The following is a 24,143-nucleotide window of genomic DNA, read 5'->3' as shown; positions in this document are numbered from 1 at the left end:
AGGCGTATTGGCAATCATCGTGCAATCAATCAACTAGTCAATCATATCATTCATTCTGAAAATAATGACCCCATTTGCTCTTTAACAATTATTCATGCTGTTGTCAAAAGGAAGTTCACTAGTTTGATTCATATGGAATCTAGCAGAAAAAATTCTAACGTACAATTTATACAGACACTGCTTAATCACCCTGACACGTACATGTGCAAAAATCTGAATTATGTCCCTTATATTTCCTTATATTGTTTTTGGATTATTTTCTTTGCACTAAGGTCTGGTTAGTTATTATCTACACTATAATTACTTAAAACTTATGTTTCTTTGTGTATAATTTTGATGGAATTATTGTAGGTTCATGGATACACTGAAATCAGAGCACAGAGTACATGCATTAATACTTTACCTATTCAGAGTGTGCAACTATCAACACAAATAGTTCTCTGCTAAATATCAATTATTAAATATACAATCACTGTGTTTGCATTATTTCTCATGGGATATGCATAGATTTAAGATGATAACTGTGCTCCTGAAGCACATAGCTTGCACCTACTCCTGTGCACCACTTTCCCAAACACCATTTGTAAAACCTAGGAAAATACATGAACCATTTCCTAATTAACTGACTTGCACAACACATTACATAGCACGATGTTACCTGTGGACCCCATCCATCAAGCTATAGTAAGGTTTCACACACACACACACACACACACACACATATATATATACACACACACACATACACATACACACAAAAGTATCACTAAATACAGCCAGACATGTGTATCAGTGAAAAATAAGTCAGATAAGCATACAGTTAATCATAGGAATCCAACCACAAACCTGAAGCCTGAATTGAAAAATAACTTACGTCAAACCACCAAGGCCGATAGTAGTAAAAAAGTTTATGGCGAATCTTGTCTTTCTTGGATCGTCTCGTGGCAAGAGTCCTTCAAAGTATTCTTGTAATGTTCTGAAATGAAGAAATTATTCAAATAAAAACTCATTTATTACATTGACAAACAATTCAAGAATATCTGAATAGTTCCTGCAACTAATTAACAAATAATTTATTTTACTTATCCTGTAAAGTCATCACGCTGAAAAGTATTATTTTCTAAATGAAAAATTATATTTCTTCTGTAGTATTAAAGACAAAAAAGACATAAAATATTTTAATGTTTTTGCATGAGAAAGAAACTAAACAAAAGCTTGTCTGCAGTCCCATGCCTTTATCCACATTTAATGTGCCAAATTTGTGCAAACTGTTCCAAAATAATGGATAATATAAATTAATATCTTGAAGGTGTCATGGAATTGTATAAATCCTTTTATTTATTAAATACATGTACTTGGGTTTCATTTTTTGTGAACAACGTTACCTGAGGGTGATTTATGTATATTGTACAATATTTCAAAATAGCGAGTTTGGTTCATCCTATGCCGCCAGTGCGAAGTACTTTCAATGGGAAAAACTGAATGCTTCCAGCACACAGACAATGTATGACGACTTCGTCTGTGTATAAATGCCTCACTGTAAGATTAAATCTTGACATTACGGAATGTCTTGTCAGAGAGCAGTTTACTTTAAGGACTTGCACATCTTCAGCAATAGAACTGACCCAAGTGATCACAGAGTGATCCGAGTGGTCGGACTGACCTGAGTGATCAGAGTTATCGTAGTGATCAAAATCGACATGGTGCCAGCTGCAGAGCTAACCACAGAAGTCGACCATAGCAGCTGTGAAGCTGAATAGACAGTGTTGCTGGTCAAGTAGCAGGTGATCGGGCATCGCTGGCCGAGATTGGTGGGCACCGACTTCTTGAATGACCAATCTGGAATACTAACAGCTTGATTGGCCAGTGTGACAGGTAGCCTAGTGTGCTGGTGATGGAGTGTGTAACTCCATACATGTAATCTTTTAGCCGTGGGCTAATTTTTGGGGTTTGTAAAACCCAGTGTTTTGGGGACTGTAAAGATAATTTGTATATATGTGCCTTTTGTTTACATAATTTCACTATTTGAGTGAATACATTTTACTATACGAGTAAAATATTACATTTGTTTTACTATTTGAGTAAAACACATTGTTCTTTTGTTGTGAAATCACTGTGAATCACTCATCCCTTGTGCTTGCACTATGTAAAGTCATTTATTTGTGTTTTCATTATTAAGTCAGTGCATTTTATGTTAATTGATCCAATATTTGGATCATGTACACACACATATTAATCATAATTAATTGCTCATTCAAGTCGTTCGTTATTAAACATTGCATTTTTATCACCATCAAAAGTGTTCTGTTGTAAATCTGAAATCCCACCTGGTTATCTTGTTACAGAAAGGACCAACTATCAGCCAAAGAGAACTCCCACGAATTCAAGACAAGACCATTTCTTCTTCTCAACTGCTGAGTGTTAAAACCATCTCTGATATGTTAGGTATATTTGATTTAATTATATCTGATTTAATATATATTTATATCAATTTAATTGTCCGTTTTTTTATATTTTTTTTTTCATTACATGATACTGTAATGTAAATTTATTCAATAGAGATGATAATTTTGTAGAAAATAGTTTGACACTGACTGTTAGTATATAAACACCAGGTGTTGATCTCAATCCTGACCTTGTTTCTGAATTTGTAGCAACCTTCATAAACATGTTCTTTTTTATTTTAAAATGGTTGGTTGTTTCCAAGGACATGATGGAACTTTGTCTTTAAGATATAAACAATTTTTTATTTCTTAGAGTAAAAATGATTGGTAATCATCAGGGTCATACTGGGTAAACGTGATCTGTAACAAGTACTTGCTTCTATAAACTTCCAGATGATGATCACGTGACCCTTGTTGAGCAGCAGAGGGGGCGAATCCGACATTTTGTCCAATCGTCATTTGGCTTAATTATTACTTTCTGCACTCAACGATCTAGTGTCGTCAGCGCCTGGTAAAAAAAAAACGATGTCGTCGTCGAGGGGATCGTCCGGACGTCATTTGGTTTAATTAATACCTTCTGCGCGCCGATCCCAGCGTCGTCAGCGTCCAGTAAGCACATCGACGACCGCGTCGATGTCATCGCCCCCTCTGCTGCTAAGTGGTTATTTACAATGAAAATTATTTACAACTAACCGAATATTTGGTCAAGTCCGATACGATATCGTGTCCGAGGATCATGTAAATTTATCGTTACGAATCCATGTGGGGTCGACTGAGCATGACTAAAAAAGTTTCGAAAAACATTAAAGTCCATGTCACCGCCGCACCATGTCTGCCAAATATTTCGTAGCGTGTGTGTATCAACGCCGTTGAACACAGCAAGAATATTACAGTTGTCTCTAATTACTTTTGGAATCTGAGTGTATCGTTGAGTGACATATATCACGTCAGTGTTTTTATGCCTGCCTCTGGAAAATATCCTAGCTGGGTTTTTTTGATTGTCTAACATAACATCATCGTACACGACTAGATTGTTAACATCGCCATCAATATCATCGATACCTGGTGCATCATTGATATCTGTAATAAACTCGATGACATTTTTTTTAGCGATCGCTGATGCATTCTCGTTGAAATCTTTCAACACCTCGTAGCATCGTTGATCATCTACGCTAGGAGCAACCAAATACAACTTATCCCACTTCATCCATCTCATTATTAAATTGAGTAACAATTGCGTCTTGCCGGATCCAGATGGTCCGATGATAATCATCCGGATCGAGTTTGGTAACGCTGCAACATGCTTAACTGGTTCTCTTGTTTTAGTCGCCGAAAAATCAATTATATTCATATCTCTATACATAAATTATGGATCTATATTGTGTGAAGTGTAGAGTGCGTACTGGCACAAATGATATGACAACCGCTACAACAAGAAATAACAGATCGGCGCTTACTGGTAAGTGTGTACAATGCGGTACAAAGAAATTTAGATTTATTTCTATTAGACCCGGAGATGTTTTAAAAAAAAGCGAGGAGGTGACATCGCAGCCAAATTGGCAAAACTCCCCGGAACACCGTGGGCAAAGTATCCAGGAGAAAAGCACCTCCCAGGATATAACTACTGTGGCCCCGGAACACGATTAGATATTAGACTCGATGATCAAAATCAGCCCAAACCCGGTGAGTATCCAATAAACGCTATCGATAAGGCGTGTCATGCTCATGATGTTGCTTACAAAAGTAGCGATCTGCAACAGCGTCATATCGCGGATGTAAAATTAATTCACGCGCTAAATGCTATTCCTGATAAATCCGTGAAAGAAAAATTGGCCTCATGGTTGGTAAAATCGGCTATGAAAGGTAAATTAATGATTGGAAGCGGAGCTTCTGGCGCTGGTAATTGAAAACGATAGCGTTTATAATAACAACATGGATTCCATCTATTATTCTCCGAGAGGATACTGGAAGGGGAAGGCCGCAATTGGTAAGCTTGCAAGCGCTGCAAAGGTAACAAAGACCACTGCGGCTAATTGGTTATCCAAACAGGCTATATGGCAAATCTATCTACCACCGCCTAAACAAATCAACTTCTCTCGCTTTGATGTCGGCGTGCCTAATGAAGTTCATCAGGCTGATATACTATTTTTGCCGCATGACAACGGTTACAAATACGCGCTAACCGTAGTTGATGTTGCGAGTCGATACAAACAAGCGGAGTCGTTAAAAACAAAGTCGGCAACTGAAGTAGCCGCTGCGTTTGAAAGAATTTATCGAAGAGGCCCTCTGCGCTGGCCAAATCTATTACAAGTTGATCCCGGTAGTGAATTTCGCGGCGCTGTTTTATCAACGCTGAAACATCATAGCGTCACGATACGACGAGGTCATACTGCGCTACATCGTGATCAGGCAATTGTTGAACGATTCAATCGGACTCTCGCTGAACGGTTATTTGGATATCAATACGCGAAGGAATTCATCCAAGAAAAACGATCTCGTGAATGGGTCAAAAGGTTGCCAGGCGTAATTGCCGCGTTAAATAACGAGATTACCCGAGCAATCAACATGAAGCCCAGCGACGCGATTAAAGAAAAGTATATACCCGGAAGATCAAAAATAGATAGCGTTTCCAAGCCGATTCTCGGCGATGTCACTGTCAGATATCTGTATGAACCAGGAGAGCTTGAAGGCGGTAAAAAAAGAGCTACTGATCCTATTTGGAGTGTTACCACACATAACATATCAACGATAACACGATCAACTGGTAGACCACCGATCTATAGACTGGATTCAACTGCTCCTCAGCGCGGATTTACACGCGAGCAACTACAAGTGATACCTAACGATACTCAATTGCCCCCACGTGGTCTTAACTAGCGCCGTTGCGTCTATTGCACTCAAGACAGGTCAACCTCACATTGTTTTTGACATGACCGAGACTGTTATCGATCCTATCCACGGTAAATTGGCGAGTGTCTTTATCCGAATAACGCCAACTCATTATACAATTGCAACTCGCGCAGTGATTATTCTGTTGTTGTCGTAGCGAGATTATTAATTCGGCATCAATATCAAAACGCCGCTGTTTTTTTTTTATCCTGTTGGCGGTAACCCGAGAGTTTTCTATCAATGACGCTTGCATCGATGGTGACTTTGTCGCCGGCTTCGTCAGTGACTCCGTCACCGGCTCCGTCAATAACAATTCTTCGAAGCTGATTTATCCTTCGTACTCTGGACACTGCAAGATAGACTAGATTCGACCATTCGATGCGATTATCAACTATCCAAACAATTGTGTCCGTGATGGTTAGTCCCTGCGAGGAATGTATTGTTGTTGCGTATCCTAGCGTCCACGGGGATTTATCAGCACGTAGCGCGTCCTCGACGACGCTGATATCAACGAGCACGATATCATTCAGCACGAGAATTTGTTTTTTTGTCCCCGACGCTGTCGGGGCTGGAATTTCAACTTCAATGTTCTGCCGCCGTGTGTCCGCGGGTTTATAACATAATGGCACTGGACGCGTTGGAAACTTTTCCTTATGCAACGTAAACAACCTCCGCTGAAGTGTGTCTCTGACTATCTTTCTACTCGCTACAATCAAATCGTTTGGTCTCCATGTTTCCCAGAATTCATTTAACGGCGTTTCCGGAATCACCTCGCGGATTATTTCACACTGAACTCTATCCGGCTGTAATCTGATTAGTTTTTTAACCTCGCGCAGTTGTTCATCAAGTGCTCGGTAATCAGTATCGGTTTCTTCATAATAGTCCACAAAACCCCTTAACCAATCATGTGGACCCTCGCCGACAAATGGTGGTGGTTGGCCATGATCTCCACACATGATTACCGCTGTATTCGCGCGCAGCAACCACTCAAGAAACATTTGTAAAGTATCTAACGAAACAGTACATATCTCATCCCAGATGATAATGTCGGGAATAAATTTTTCACCCATTCGATCAGGAGTCCACTCACCGCCGCTGTATCGAAAAAAGCTGTGATAAGTAACGGTGTCAACATTTCGTTGTTTTATCTCTCGCGCTAGTCTATGGGTCGGTGTAAGCACGATTATACTTGCCCGCGTTCGAAATAATTCAATTGCCCGAGTCGTCTTTCCTGACCCGCCACAGCCGCTTAAATAAACCGTCTTGTGTCTACAAATTGGATCAGAACACGATGGTGCATTAGACCATTCTGACAATTTATCACCGCGTAAGTAGTTGTTCTCAACGGTGACATCTGCTGACGGGGAATAATCGCGTCGTATTTCATTTTTAATTCTCCATGTACCCCAACTCTCGTCCGGACTAGTAAACTCGGCTACGTTTCCCTTATACGCTACGTCAACATAAAATGAATCAACGGCTACTCTAACCGCGGTATCGGGGAATCTATTTATCATCGAGAATAAATTGATAGCGGCATAACCCAGCATAGACGCCCTCAAATGTGGATACGCCGGGCTGTCTCCATCGCTGTAGGTAACAACTGTACCCAACCTCGTTCCATTGGACAAGAAAGCTGTTTTGCAGTTCACGTATCTATTTTTTGCCACTGCGTCCTTGATTACGAAATCATATTCTGCGTCATCTATAATCAGCCGTGAGCAATATCGTTTGTAGTCGTGGTTTTTTCCACCTTGTGTGAACTTACCAATTATTCTTCTACCGAGATCTTTTGCCTCGCGGTTTCGTTGGTTAAATATCCTCCTGGACCATTCGATGATATATTCCTCGTCGGCATCAATGTTTTTTCTGGACTCGTCAATTATGCTATCTAGACGCTCCGGTTCTGGTAACCAGACTTCAGTCTGTGCCCGGTATGATATAATCGCGTCACTGACAATCAACGAAACTAGCATGCTACAATCAATCATATACCGTAGCAGCGCTATTGGCAGCCACTTCTTTTCAGCCATGTGTCTACCGATCCAAATATAGCAACAGCGATGGAGTCCTGCCGCGAATTCAAATGATACTATGCGAGCGAATCCGGTTAAATCAAAATCAGGCAGTGGTCCATTAATAGCAACACGAGTCATTTCATGACTGGGGTGTCCAAATCGTCTAAAGTACTCAGCGGCGGATCCATACCCGAGAAAACTCGCTGGATAACAGGCAACCATATCAACCGAGATCATAGCGTCGCGGTTGTATTCAGTGTTCCATAGTCCACCGTGATAGTATTCCAAACAACTGGATTGTACATCCGGTAGAAATTCCCTGCGCGTTGGTCTCCACGCATTTTTCCTTGCTGCAACACGAGCTACAACCGATGGAATTGTAAAACAATTTGTTAGCAGTTGTTCATCATGCTCTTCAAATTCCATGGCGGTTTTTTTCATCCTGTTGTGAAATGCTTCAGTGCGATATAATTCGCCGTTTGGTCTTACAAACTGATCAAAGGTATCCGCATCGTTTTCAGCGCTGCGAAGTAACCACACTGATACAGGGTCGTTTTTACACAAGTAGGCAATAGCATCAAATAGTTTCCTCTCCGCGAGAAAACCATCCCTGGAGAATTGTTCTCCCAGGAATTCTTTGGGTATATACTTTACTGTTCTATCCCGTGGAAATATTGTGATCGCGGGCGTCCATGCGTGTTCGTTATGATCAATAATTTTGATTGGGGCCCCATTTGATTTGTACTTTGATTCGTATAATACTTCACCGGTTATTGTTGTAACGGTTATTGGAAATCTCAACGACGTTTCTAATCTCGCTATGTCGCTGATGGTTGCTCCACGCTCTTTTACGGTTAGTTCCCACTGGTTGATTTTGCTACGTCGTAAATCAGTCAATTTGTTTCCTCGACATGCATTTGTAAAATGCTCTATTATTCGTTCTGCTACACAATTTATCCCAGTTGACTGTTTCATCGGTTTCAGTTTTCCGATATCAGGTTTCTTATTTAACGGGTATATTCCATAAACAACTGCTGTTTCAGGATACGCTCGTTCATAGTATGGTCTGTCAATTCCGGTTAACAACCCCGGCTTGGAGTCGCGGCTGACAGTGACTGTTTTCTTGTCGCTGAGAACTGGTTCAAATTTATCACGCATGATCCAATCGCCTGATTCCACCCGGACAATGAATTTTACTCTGAAGAAATACCTTTTACCGTCAAGTTGTGATATTATCGTTGCTGCGCGGTTGTCGTTCATGGTAGCATCAACAACACCATCAATTCGAAATGTTGACCAACTATGAGATGCACCATCACGCTTGAATTCATTGATACAATCGCGTATTTTACTCAACAGGGTTTTATCGTTTATTAACGCTTTTGGTGTGTCCTTGAGGACTCTATCGAGATTGAACTTAATATTTTTCCGGGGCTTAATTACTGCTAATCTCTCAAACTCATCCATATAATTAAAACAAGTATTTAAATAAAAGAATATAGTATAATGAATAAATGCAAATGGTTGATGATTGGGTCGACAACCCCGTGCAATAAATCATGCAGAGGTGAATTCTGCGGGTATCATTTACAAAGCGTTCGTAATGGTTCTCTTGGCCCCCTACCGTGCTTGGTTTGTCACGTCGGTGTAAGAGGAAAATCGCAGTTGTGTATCAATTGTGGCGGAAAGCGATACAGGGAACTAAAACGCTATTACGATAAACGAATAAAAAACGCCGTCATCGACCCCACCGCCGACAAAATCATCAAAACTCCTCAAGACTACATTGAAAGGTTTATAATTAAACCAAATAATGAATTAGACAAGTAGTATTATTATACAAATGGACCAAGAGTTCAGACCTCACCCTGTGTTTGTTAATTACGAGGCATCTCGCGACGGCGTTGTTAGAAATTGTAGACTGAAGAAGCCGGTTGGATGGAAAAATAATCAGGGATATTTGATGTTTGGTGCCGGAAAAAAGAAGTATTTTGTTCATAGGGCGGTATTTGAAGCATTTAACGGATTAATCGAGAATGGGTTTGTTATTGATCATATTAATAATAATAAGACTGATAATTCTCTTACAAACTTGCAAGCTATCTCGCAAAGTCAAAATACCAAAAAAGGGGAAACTGGTAAATACTCAAAGAAAGCAAAACCCGTAAAGTCATTTGATACAACAACTCACGAGGAAAAAATATTTCAGTCGATGAATGAGGCAGGAAAATATTTTGACATTTGTATCGCCTCAATACGAAGAGTAGCAGAACGAGTATATCAAACAGCGATCTCAAAAAAGACGAGTCACAGAATTCGATTTTCATATATAACATCAAAGGGAGATAACTCGTTTTGTGATAGCGTCGCATGACAAGAGTTACGTCCCTTGAAGTCCAATTAATGTTGCGATTAATTAATCATTTTACGATGAAAACTAATGAAATACACGCTGTTATCTAACAGCTGTATTCTTTTTTTTAATGTTTTATTTGAGTATTTGGTTTCATTTAAATGCCGTGAAACACCATTAATAAGTATTTAAGGATTCAACGATTCAAGGGAATTCAAATTAACACACACCTTGTGACTGACGCCGCTGTATTAGTCACTTTATATATAAGTTGACTCGTTATAAGCCTGGGGCTTTCGAAAACCAATTCAACTAATCAAAACTAACCCACGCTCTTGACCCGGGCGTGTGGTTGTCTTTTGTTCACAATCATGCAACCGGGTTAATTTAATTGGGTTGCTTTTGATTGGTTGAATTGGCCGTAGAGTTCCGCCCCGCCGTTTTATGTTTGTGCTGTCTTGTGTCGTCCCATCATCCATCAATCATTTCATTGTAAATATATTCATCCTTAATTAAGTATATGTATATGCCTGCAATCTGCCACAACACTCGAGTGGAGATCTACGGCATTGTACTGTCCATGTATGCCTGCAATCTGCCACAACACTCGAGTGGAGATCTACGGCATTGTACTGTCCATGTATGCCTGCAATCTGCCACAACACTCGAGTGGAGATCTACGGCATTGTACTGTCCATACAAAAAACGGGGTCAAAAATGACCCCAATAATTTTATTAAACTTTAAACTTAAATTTTATTAAAATTTTTGATATTAGAAATAAGATGTTTATAAGAATATGGATTCCCAAGACATCAATAATATATTAACTGAGATTTCAAAATTAAAAAATCAAGGAATTGAATTATCTGATGGTCTCGACAGTGAAAAAATATTATCCGATTATGAGATTATTAACGAACAGTCGAAACGGGGGCGTTTTACCCTGGCCCGCGAGTATTTTTTTATAAAACGATTACAACATACGATTAATGAGAACCTGTACCACAATGACGCAAATGCATTCATTGGACTATTCACTGCCGTTGAAATAATACGAAAAAAACTCGGACGTGTTTATGAACGACGCCGGGAGATTTCTAGTAAGATCAAAAACATTAGAAGGATTATAGACGAAAACTCCGTGGAGCTCCCGATGGTACACTCGGCGGAAAATTAGAAAATTGCGGATCAATTTACAATAATGGTAGGTGAATCACTTACTACTCGGCTAGCCAGAGAGCGGCTAGCAGCGCTTAGAAAGTTTATACCGTTACGAGACAGAGTGAGAGAGAAACTTCAAACGCGACAACAAATGCAAACTGATTTTGCTGTTGGAAGTGAACAGTTATTTGCCCCGGTAACTAAAGCGACTAAGGATGTTACGGCGGTAACTGTACCCGTTCTTGGTGCGCTTGAAAAGATAGCGGCAGAGACAAAACAAACAAAAAGGTCTTTAGAAACACTCCCTGCAAAAATAGCGGCTGCTACAACACGGAGGCCACCACCACTCGCTATAACCGAACCACAAGAACCTTATGTTACAATGGCCGACGAGGAAGAACTAGGCGCTACTGCGAAAGAACCAGAAGAAGAAACACCAGAAGAAGAAATACCCGAAGAAGAAATACCGGAAGAAAAAGAGAGGAATATACCCCGTATTGTACTCAAGAAGAGCACAATAGATCAAATTAGAGACTTCAGCAACAGGGAAGAATTAATTAATTTTACTGCCAACAATTTTGCTAAGAGCATACGAGATGAGAAGCATATCAATAGCGGTTACGAGAAAAATATAAAGTCGTTAAAGGACTGGGCAAGAATAGTGTATTTAGCAAGTAAACATAAAGATGCATTAACACATCGTAGTAAATCCGATTACGACGCATTCCACAAGGAAGTTAAGATTATAACACCAAAAAAAGGAAAAGGATACTCTGTTGGTAAAGAATCCTACGGCGTTACCTGTCCTGGTAGTGTTCTCAGTGATATATCACGGCTGGAAGTACTAATCGGAGGAAAACGAGCCGGAAATAACTCTACGGAAATAATCAATGAGGCCGCTGATATTTGCAAGCGGTTATTTACAGGCGGTATTATGGACATTAATGCATATCGAACGCTCATAGACGAGCTCGTGGATGATTAATTGGAAAACTGGTGTTTTTAATAAGGATGATCATACACTACAACCATGATAAACCAGTACTCGTCTACGTGGTAAACTCGCGATTGCCTGTTTACCGCGCGTACTATGGAGATGGTCTCGGTAGCACCATTGCGGGGTTATTTACAAGAATGGCTCCAAAAGTAGCGCCGTTAGCCAAACAATTAGGAATGAAGGCTATTGATGTTATTCGTGATAAGGGTATTAGTGCTATTGGAGATGTTGCCGGAAAGGCGCTTTCAGCCGCGCGGGACAAACTAATGTCATTGGTGAAATCCAAGAGATTTTCAAAAAGAAAACAGATGCCATCAACGATAGTGATGCCTGCAAATGTCAGTAAAGTAATAAATAACGCCGTGGAAGAAAAATTAGAGTCGTTGGCGACGACTCCGTCGTTGGCGACTTCGCCATCAGCCGATGCGGCAACCAACGCGCTCATGAACGCGATAGCGGGGAGTGGTCTACGACGAAAACGACGTTGATGGATTTCAATTGAAAACACCGACATGAATAATAATAAAATGTTTGCGCGAACCGCTGACCCCGCGTTTGATATGGACGCCCCAGTGCGCAGGGATGATTCTGTCCGTGATTATCAATTTTATTCTTATTATGCAGCGCAACCTGACCTACGATCGCGAATTGAACTTCAAGTCCAAGATACCAGTAGATACTTTCTGCCGTGTGAAGCGTTTATCGAAATTGAGGGAGAACTCGTGACAAATGCTGCCGATAATGCACCATACGCAGATGACCATCGTGTTCGAGTTGGCTTCGTCAACAACGGTATCATGGCGTTATTTGAGAGTGCCAGATATCTTATTGACGGGCGAGAAATTGAATCAATAGAACGCGAGGTTGATGTTGCAACGACGATAATTGGGTTAGCGAGATACTCGGATGATTATACAAGATCGGCGGGCCCATCTATAATGTTCGCAAAGGACACCACTAATAACGCTGATCATCTTCAGTACATCAACGTGCTGGTGGAAAGAGATACCGCAACTGACCCACAGGCTGAAGCAGCCAATCCAGACCGCAGAGCAAGACCGGACGCTGAGTTCAATATTATGAAAAGTCTTAACAATAATTACAATATGGGATTCGCAGCACGAGTAGGGATGTTGCAAGGACCACGCCGACAGTTTTCATGCGCGATTCCACTCCATCACATATTTGGATTCTGCAGAAATGTTAGAAAAGTTATCTATGGGGCTAAGCATACAATCGCGCTGACGCGAAGGGGCGATGATAACAATGCAATATGGCGTGCTGCTGGCGTCGCTGCCGGTAAAGTCATTTTAACTAAAATGGCATTGTGGATGCCGGTGCTGACTCCATCAGTTACCACGGAAGCACGATTGTTAGCATTTATGGAACAGGGAGGAAAATCGTTGTTGAGTTGGCTAGCGGTAACAACTGATGCTAAAGAGGATAACGTCGCCGATACGTTTACATGGCACCTAGCATCAAAACAGGGTGTTTCAGCCCCGCGTCATATTTTTATAGCGCTACAGAATAGGGAACGATTGGGTAATCAAGAACACAGCCATATGATATTTGATCAATTAGGAGTCAGGGATGTTTCGCTGAGAATAAACGGACAACAGGAACCATCCGAGGATATACAGCTTAATTACGGCGACAACCATGTCGCACGTGTGTATCATCGATTGCTGTCATATATGGGTCGTGATCAAAACGTCGACACTGGTTTGCAAATATCACAACTTGATTTTAAAAAGCTGTATCCGATTTATTATTTTTCGCTGGAACATCTTGATTTAACGAGACAATCCGTCGTTGATATACACTTCCGAGCTCGTATAGCCCCGGGTGGTGTTAATTATAGAGCGGTTGCTGTCATTCTCAGCGATAAATCAATGCTGTTGGAAGGTGTTGGTGGACGAATGAGAATCGTTGATGCGCCAGTGGAAAACATGTAATTGAAAGCACAAACGCGTTTACAATAAATGTCGTATAGTGTCGTCAGTGTAGAGTTGACTGATGGTCAAGTCAAGAAATTACGATCAAAGTCGGCTAAACAATGCGGAACCACAATAACGCTGAAGCCGTCACAGATGGCAGGTGGTAATCATAAGATATCGTTGACGGCGCGTCAAATAAAACATTTCAATGATGCGATGAAGAATAAAAAGGGTGTTCAAATAGATTTTTCAGCCGCAGCAATTAAAAACATGGAAAAGACCGGTGGGATATTTCCGCTGTTAGCCGCGATTCCAGCGTTGATTGCCGCGGCCGCACCAGCAGTGGCTAAGGCGGCGGCGTTAGGAGCCGTTGGTACCGCGGCGGAAATGGCATTGAAGAAGGCAACCGGGAAAGGCTACAAAAAAAAACGACCCGTGGCCGGAAAGGGTCTAAGACTACCGGGAACCCCGTATTCATGGTACTCGGGAAAGGGTCTAAGACTACCGGGAACCGTTTATTGACTCGGGAGTCAATGACTCCTGAGTCTATGACTCCAATGTCTAATTTTGATTTAATAGACGCCGCAAACGCGTTAGCGATAAAAAACTTCAGAGGTGTTTTTATGAGGGATCAATTACCGGCGGCACCAAGAAATATTGAAACCGGCATAATTAACCTCGATGGGTCCTCCGGAGCGGGAACTCATTGGGTTGCGTACGCGATTGATCCGCGCGCGATCGTCTATTTTGATTCATACGGGTTAGCCCCGCCGAACGAGTTTATGCGGTATATCCGGACGTGTTCAGCCCGGGCGTGTTCAGCCCGGGTTTTTTATTCCACGCTGCCAACACAGCAATTAAGTGACCCACCGATATGCGGCCGTGAGGTATTGAACGTACTCGCGGCGATTTCATCATCGCGGAAACCACCTCATGTGGTTGTAAACGAATACACTAGTGGGGTCGTAGAGGCCCGGCGGGTTAATTAGAAACGCTGTTTTTTTTTACAATAATAATGATTGATATCTGGGGGCGACCGGTTTCGGCGCTGAAAGGATCCACGGAAACGCCCGCCACCGATGACATAAAAAAACTAATCGAGGATGAAATCGCTGATACGTTGAATTTAACCAGTGTTGACCCAGGCGAAATAGTTGTATTTCAAGACCGCCAGGGTAAATTGAAATCCGGTAATGTGTCGCTGAATGACGTTTTAACACGACAGCGTGACGCCGCCGAGGGCACTATCGCGCTGTATACCGGCGACGGACGACTCAAACCGGGTGAACATATATCGGCGGTAACATTAGTCAAAGACGGTTTTATAAGGTTGGATAGATTGGTGACCGAACTTGACGCGCAGGTGAAAAAATCTGCCACCGAGGTGAAAAAATCTATCACCGATATACAACTCACTACCGCTAGTTTTTTCGGGACCCCGGCGGTAACCGAACCAAATCTTGCAGCAATAATGGGTGCTATTTTGGATTTTGCAACGCTGTCGGGCCAATTTATCTCGTTACGGAAAAATGTTAACAGGATCGATGACAACTTTGATAAATTCTTTGGTAAAAAAAATACCAGACCGGATGAGATTACAACAACTATAAATGATATCACTGCGTATGGACAGGAAATAAAAACAATCAAACTTGATGTTGCAGAGATCAGAAATGGTGTAGTAGTACATGAGCGGGAAATAGAAATAATCGGCGCTAATGTTGCAACGATCATAAATAATGTAGACTCGCATAGACGGAAAATAGAAACAATCAAAACTGATGTTACAACGATCATAAATAATATGGACACGCATACACAAGAAATAGGAATAATCAAAACTGATATTGAAGCGAACAAAAAGAGTGTAGACGCGCATACACAGGAAATAGGAACAATCAAAACTGATGTTGAAGCGAACAAAAAGGGTGTGGACGCGCATACACAGGAAATAGGAACAATCAAAACCGATATTGAAGCGAACAAAAAAAATGTAGACACGTATTGGCGGGGAATAGGATTAATCAAAACTGATGTTGCAGCGAACAAAAAAGGTATAGACGTGCATACATATGAAATAGGAACAATCAAACTTGATGTTGCAGCGAACAAAAAAAGTATGACCGAGAATACACGGGAAATAGAAACAATCAAAACTAATGTTGCAACGAACAAGAATAATATAGACGCGAATTTGCGGAGAATAGAAATAATCAAAACTGATGTTGAAGCGATTAAAGACGGACTACCGAGAATAACAGAGCAACTCGAAACTAATATTGAAGCGAACAAAAAAAATGTAGACGCGTATGGAGGGGAAATAAAAACAATCAAAACTGATGTTGAAGCGATTAAGGACAGACTACCTAGAATGACAGAGCAACTCGAAAAAATGAAAACACCTCATGGGATCATCGGCAGTGGCGTATACACGGTTCAATACGGATCATTCGATTGGACTCCTACGCGTAATGCAATAGATGTCACCGCAATTGTTAAGGGTATTTATCGATTGACATTGATTTCGGCGATGCAGTTCAGTATATCATCGCCGAGTTCATCCGGGTTTAACAATACAATATCAACAATCATCGACAAGGATACAATCGAACGGTTTATAATTAAAGCCGTTGATAGCAGTCTATTTAGGGCAAACATCACATGGTATGCGGAATTTGTAGTGGATCTAAGTAATTAAAAACACTAGCTCTTTTAAAATAAAAATGACCACCAAGGTAATTGAATCAGAGGTATCACCGACGTCACATCAATATCGATTCGATACCGCAAAAGAATTCTCCGCGAACTTAAAAACGCTTTCCGAACAATACCGTGCAAAAATAAAAAAATACCGTCGTAAAATAACCGCCATCGACGCGGTCGTGTACTCGGTGTCGGGTATAGTAGCTGGCACCGGTGTTATTTTATCCACGGTAACCACGATAGCCCCGATCGCTGTTCCAATCGCTATCTCCGCGATGACAACAATTGCTGGAGTCGCCAACGCAATCACTAAAAAGATATCATCGTGTTTTCAGAAAAAACTCAACGAGTATACAGTAAAACATCAAATAGTATCCGACGCGTACTCGAAATTATCCGGGTTGATCTCATTATCGATTGATAATTTGTTCGTATCCGATGTTGAATTCTCCGCGATGGTCCAGTTATATAGCTCCGCGATGTCAAAAATCGAGGATTTTTAACTGGAAGCCGGAACCACCTGGTTGCTGAAATTAGACACTAAAGACAACGAATAATAATAATGTCGCTGAACCCCGAAGGGTTTCAGTTGCTTCAACGGATCGCGGAGAACACCACTCCGGTACAAACAAGTATGATATCAGTGACATCAACGAAACCCGAATTCAGTGTGAACTTTCCATCACCGGTTCCAGTGAAGGAAATAGCGCTGGCAAAATTGCGAATATATCACAGTTGGCCTAATATCCGAGCGGACGCATTTAACGGACAACAACCTAATAACTCGCTGGTTTTTGCATGGACAAATAAACCCGATGGAACCCCAGACTGGAAGGAGGTTACAATACCAACTGGGTCATACCAAATAGAACAAATCAATAAGGAATTTCAACGCAGGATAAAATCGATCACAGGAAAAGAATCAAAAATCGCTATTACGGTTCATGAACCGACGTTATCGTCGACGATTGAAATAAGCACACCGGGGTATATGGTTGATATTTATAACAGTTCAATAAGAACCACACTAGGATGGCCTAAGAATCCACCCGCGGACGCCCCCCCATCAACTATCCTCAGATACGATAACGGAGATGGTGGTAGGCATATTGCTCCATACAACGTAAATATTGCATCGGTGATAGCAATCAATCTGGTGTGTGATGTTATCGAAGGGAGTTACCAGGTGGATACCAAGCAGTCAAATCAAGCTCAACAGGGGTATATCCTTTATTCGTTTTCACCAACAGCCCCTCCGGGATTTTTGATCATTGAGAGTCCGATTAATCCGGTCTATATGCGATGCCATAATCGGCTTTTAACGAGAATTAATTTCAGACTTACCGATCAGTCAAATAACCTAATTGATCTGCAAGAGGAGGAGTTAGTGATCACTCTGTTTGTAAGATCATAGCAGCAGAGGGGGCGATGACATCGACGCGGTCGTCGATGTGCTTACCGGACGCTGACGACGCTGGGATCGGCGCGCAGAAGGTATTAATTAAACCAAATGACGTCCGGACGATCCCCTCGACGACGACGTCGTTTTTTTTTTACCAGGCGCTGACGACACTAGATCGTTGAGTGCAGAAAGTAATAATTAAGCCAAATGACGATTGGACAAAATGTCGGATTCGCCCCCTCTGCTGCTTGTTGATGTTTTAGAAAGCCCATATAACCTGTTTTGGAGAATGAATATCAGTAGAAGCTTGGCTGTTAAACTGTTAGTTGTATGTTGTGCTGTTTGGAGTTATTTCAAATTACTTGGTCTGAAGTTATTTCAAATTACTGGGATTCAAAAGGATTAATTCTGTTATTTTTCTGGAAAATACGTGTGCTCATGGAATATTGTGGAACAAGAACAGTTTTTTTTAATATAAAAATTTATTCAGCTATCAGAAACTAGAGTGATAATTCTTGTTTCTACAGGAACTGTAGACTTCAACATTACCGACTACAGCATACGTCATCGTCTTCCATCTTGGATTCTTGGATTATGACCAATTGAACATGACATGATGTCTTCTTGTGAAAACTCTATGTCAATAAGACTTTCCAGTCAGAAGAGTGTGCAATTTAGATTTTGTAACATAGCTTCAACACTTTTTCAGTCACATTACTATTATGTCTGCAGTGTAGCAGTTTACAGTGATGTCCAGCATTAGAACATCATACAGCAGACATGTAGCATCATGTCCCACCCCATCACATTATCCAATAGCAGGCCAACCAGTAATAACACTAACCTCTTAATGTTGAGTGCTAAGTGAGGCAGCTGCTAGTGCCATTTTTATAAGTCTTTGGCATGACTCGGCCATGGCCACTGAGAAGACAAAGCGATAAAATATTTTCATGGTGCCTGACATACTGAATGTCACATTGGGACCATTTTTATTTAGGACAAACAACACATAATAAGTATTTTAATGAGATCGTCATGTTGATATGAAAATCTATTTAGAAGTAGTGGTTACAAGATTTTCGATTTGGCTGCTGTGGTGGCCATAGTGGCTGTCCAAATGGCACTACTTTCATTTAGACCACTTGTATCCTAGAACAAAGTTTTGTAAAGTTTCAAGGCAATCCTCCAAATAACTTTGGAGGGGTGGTGACAATAAACTTGTGCTAACTGATGGACAGATGATGGACAACATGCCATCCCATAAGCTCCTCTGGTATATGACACAACTGTACCCTGGAATGAAGTTCTGGTCTATTATCCAACCATACCCTGGAATGAAGTTCTGGTCTATAACCCAACTGTACCCTGGAATGAAGTTCTGGTATATGACCCAACTGTACCCTGGACGGAAGTTCTGGTATATGACCCAACTGTACCCTGGAGTGAAGTTCTGGTATATGACCCAACTGTACCCTGGAATGAAGTTCTGGTATATGACCCAACTGTACCCTGGAATGAAGTTCTGGTCTATAACCCAACTGTACACTGGAATGAAGTTCTGGTCTATAACCCAACTGTACCCTGTAAATGAAGTTCTGGTCTATTATCCAACTGTACCCTGGAATGAAGTTCTGGTTTATGACCCAACTGTACCCTGGAGTGAAGTTCTGGTCTGTGGTCTATAACCAGTACAGCTGATAAAAAAATAAAATAATTCCCACCCCCTCTTCAATAGTATAGGTTTAAGTTTTAGTTGAGTAAAGCACTATATGCTAGTATAAGACATTTTCAATAAAGCTAAGATTGTAAGGTAAGGAGGCTGGTATGCTGGCTTACGGATCTTTCAGTCTTTCATTAAGTTTTGGCAGTCCCATGTATTCGGAAAGCTCCTGAAACAGGATTTTGATGAAAATTCTACTAGCAGATGTTGTATCCTCCTCATTCAGTCTTATTGCACTTAAAACCTGCAATACAGTGAACATGAAGTAAGTAACATAGTGTTTAGTTTACTCCCCAATACAGGGAAACACCTCAAATTTTCTACACTACTTGACCAAAAAGTCGAAGCTGATGAACTATATCTTGCAATTTTGATGTGCATTTAAAAATACAGTACAGTTTAGAACTTAAGAATTGTTATAGTTTGCTTCCTATTCTAACAAGTCAATGACATCAATATACTCCAATATTAATCAGTGAAAAACATTCCTTACCTGACACCTCCCACATAAATGTGACCTTACCATGAAGAAATCTAACATGTCTATTTCACCTTTATGTAAAGGACAAATGCCCATAATGGACAGAACATTGCCTCTAAAATGTACATTAGACAAGCTTAAGGAAGAACTAAACGATTTCATACAAACGGATGGGGGAAAAGCTATGACAGAAGAGGCAGTTATACTTTATCTCTATGTTTCAACCTCTTAATACAGTGCTGTTAAGAATGGAGATTTGTAGTACAGAAACAGATTTGTCCTGGCCTGGTTTTGTAGCACACAATGTGCAAAAGCAGTTTACCATTTTCTCCTACTCCTGTTTTTATTCACTTCTAAACATTTTCAAAGAGTGATTTTGATGGAAATTAGTTTAAGCATGGGTCACATATTTATTCATACCTGGGATGCAATTGTCACTGACATATATATGAATCTCCAACTTTATTAAATTTCCGGGATGTTTAGTGCTTTAAAGGCAGGTAATACTGGTAAGGAAAATGAAGGGGGGGGGGGGGGGGGCATAATTAAAGAAAGACAGGCTTATCTGTTCCAAATGTTCTACTGATTCAATTTTTCCATTCTCTGTAGAGTTTAAAAATGTATGCATTTTGATAGTAATGGCATTTTATTTTGACAGCAGGTGGTTTCAGAAGTGTGAGGGACCTACCTCAACTCCAAATATACATGGACCTGTTTGATATTACCTTAGTGAGCAGCAACTGACTTTACTTTAGTTCTTCCAATCTAACATTCATAAATATTAGATTCCATAAGTAGGATGCAGACCTGCCAACACTGATGAGTCTGTCTCAGTAAGGCAGTTGATTTTTCTCCATAAGATTGACTAGTTTTCATTAAGGTGTATCAAAATATCAATAACTGCTATTGTGAAGCTGGAAAACGTAATTAAAAGTTTGAGGCATCGACGATAAACATTATGTTCAACTGAAAAGTTTGTAAAGTACGCATAGACTTTATTTACCACTAGTACAGTTGCACAAACACTAGTTCCAAACCCTATGCAGCTCAATGGCTTGTTGCTATCTCTCAACTTGACATAATTCTTGGAAATTCTTTACCATTTCACATGACAATGGCAATCATATCTCCTGCCATGAGACATACTTAAATTGGCACATGAAGTCCAATAAATGTAATTGTGTCCTTTCCAGCTTTGATTCACAAGAATCAGAATACTCCTTTTATTCTTCTGTGTTGATTATTAACACTTTTCTAGAAGCTTATTTTCCCTTTTGTCTTAAACATGCATCTCTTTCTGGACGCCATTTAAAAAAATTCTATAATCAACAGTCTGATCATGCAGACACTTCTCATGAACAAATACGTGCAGTTTAAAGCATCTGGGGTGCGGCTGTAATGTTAGTCTGGTTCCCTGACTAATTTCACTAATTCTAAGATGAAACTTGGATCAAAATAAAACAGGGATTAACCAATTATCTGGAATTTTCGGCAACCATCATTTTTTTTCTGCAGGTTTTGCTAGTATGCCTGAAGTTCTTATCTTAAGGGTAATTTTCATAAGACCTGTGGCAAAATCATAAGAGTTGGAAGGTGTGAGGATGTATCAATAAAGTTGTAAGTAGTCCACTTCCTTTTTCCTCACCCTCATAACAAAAATTTCAACCTCTCTTGCTATCTTGCTTATGCTGTGGTCAATGATTATGGACCTGTCATTCATGATTATCAATAAATTGGTGCATCAAATTTATCAAATCTTTACCCTGCACTTTAGGTATGTGGCTATGAACAGATGGATGGAATGACAGATGGACAAATGGAAGTTAACACAAAATAAAATGTGGGGATACCAATTATTTCATATGCTGATGGTTGTTTGTTTTGAAGCTATCAATCAATCCAAGTACGGATAAAACTTAATTCAAGCTGCTAGATGAAACATAGCCAGAAAACAGTCAGCCTATTAACATTTTCAAAGTCATTGTTAAAACTGTATATTGTGGAATTGACAAGGAAAAGAACATACCCCCCATGATATTGCATCTGTGAACAGCAGATGTCCAAAAAACTTGGCCACATTTCTCAACTTGTTTGTCTCAAGGCGATGAATTGTGCTATACTGCTCTGCAAACATTGTCTGGAATGGTGCAACGTACTTCTTATCTATCTGGCAAAACCTCTGCAGAAAAGAAAACGCTGTTAAATAATGACAGTAAATGGTGATAACAAATGGGATTCTGAATTCTATCTTTTAACTTCATGTGGGCTCTAATGGGTGTTTAATTATCCAGATGTACAGAATTGTTTGACTACATGCCTTTTAAATAAAAACATGTGACTTGTATACATGCATGCATGCATGAATGCCATGTAACCCCAACACAACTTAAAGCAGATATCAAAAACCTTAAAATCTGATTATAAATTCGATTCGTACCTAAATGAGTCGTGAAGAGAAGAGAATACCTGTATAGCATGGACATACATGCTGATAAATTTTTCCACTTTGTTTTTCAAATTAATGAATTAGTGGTGATTAATTCTGGTACTTCCACTGCTACAAGTTTACTGTATTTATGTGACGATTTGACCATGTTTGATGAAAGCCTCTCACCCCCACCAAGCAAGCATTTGTTCTTAAAGCTATCCGATTTGCAACTCTGAAATGCTATGTATTTTTCACCGTACAGTTTTTTATTTCAATTTTCTGAAAAGTCAGTATATTACAATACTCTTCGTTCGATATGTGTGTGTGAGTGTGTATATATTGTCCCCAAATTAAGGATGACAGCACAATTGAAAAATAGGTTTGATTTCAATAAAATATTTGACGTCTTTTGTACTTAAAATGTTTGTCAAGTATTTTGTCCAAATGTTTACATTAAAAACAACTAAACTGTGCACATTCAATGGGTCAAATTTATTAGGATAGTACCTTAGTATTATTATAGTAGAAAGGATAGGTTTTAATATATTATGTTTTACCAAAAATGCTTACCTGATCAAATTAACCTTAGGAAAAATTTAGCAGGATAGTACCTTGGTGTTATTATGGTAAAAAGGATAGGTTTGAGTATATTATGTTTTATTAAAAATGCTTACCTGATCAAATTAACATTAGGAAATTTCTCTCTGCTACCTCAGAATCCACCCCTCCCTGAATAATGTAAAGACTCTTTTCATCTGCATATCATATGCAATGAAAGGAAAGTAACTCTCACTTTGCTGGTTCTTTCAAGGTGGCCACCTGTATTACGAATGTTTTCTTATTTAAGCTGGAGTGAATATTATACCAAGATGGTTGCAACTGAAAGAGTTTGAATGATTCATAGTAATGCAAATGGGTAAGTATTTTTGGACAAACATGAGTTACAAAAATATTAGTAAAATGGGTAAGAGAAGAAGGAAATGGTTAAGCATCCAACCTTTACCCACGTCACCTTGTAGGAGCACGATGACTGCTCTAAAGATAGGATACATTTTTCTTAACTTAATGGCAACACAGCCAAAGATTGTCCATTTATACACATGTGAGATGTATACCTATGGTATCATGCATCTCATTAATGCCTTCCATGCAAAAATCTCCCAGGCAAATCCAGTCAAAGTTGTAAGATCATGCCTGGCACTAAGGTTGTGCTGTCATGTAGAGGATGTGCTAACTATCTGGACAGCCACCAGTTCAATGACATGATTCTACTCTCTCCTTTGCAAGGTCATTTCACATAAACAGAAGCTTGAGAAAGTAGATGAATGTGACAGCTAGACGAATCCAAGACCAGTTTTGCAGAAACTGCTCATTTCCTGAACCAAAATCGTCACAAGTCAGACCAGATCAGTGTACACTGATATTATAACACCTTTTAGCCATGTTTTCCGTGCTTGTGAAATTTCATCTTGCTTTTCTGCCTTTAGCAGTAGGAAGAACGTTTGATGGTCTCCATGTTTATTTATCTTAACATCTGATGATGTTTACCAGGAACTGCAGCTTGATTGAGCAGAGAGGGGAATCAGTTATTTATTAATTGGAATCGAT

General features: G+C 40.1%; 1 protein-coding gene across 2 annotated transcripts in view; it reads right to left on the bottom strand.

The window, feature by feature from the left end:
- The window catches only part of LOC149789964 (uncharacterized), a 112,026-nt gene that overhangs the window by 6,461 nt on the left and 81,422 nt on the right, over positions 1–24,143 (bottom strand). For both annotated transcript variants that reach the window (XM_089972050.1, XM_089972051.1), the window contains 3 exons: positions 22,134–22,286; positions 19,743–19,870; positions 875–976 (listed from right to left, as the gene is read on the bottom strand). In XM_089972050.1, coding sequence (XP_089828176.1) covers positions 875–976; positions 19,743–19,870; positions 22,134–22,286 — 383 coding nt within the window. The remainder of the gene's footprint in view (positions 1–874; positions 977–19,742; positions 19,871–22,133; positions 22,287–24,143) is intronic.

Source organism: Sinohyriopsis cumingii, chromosome 10, assembly GCF_028554795.1.
Source record: "Sinohyriopsis cumingii isolate HCF-2022 chromosome 10, ASM2855479v2, whole genome shotgun sequence".
Taxonomy (NCBI): domain Eukaryota; kingdom Metazoa; phylum Mollusca; class Bivalvia; order Unionida; family Unionidae; genus Sinohyriopsis; species Sinohyriopsis cumingii.
Note: the sequence above shows the minus strand (reverse complement) of the source record. Positions and strands in the feature narration are given on the sequence as shown.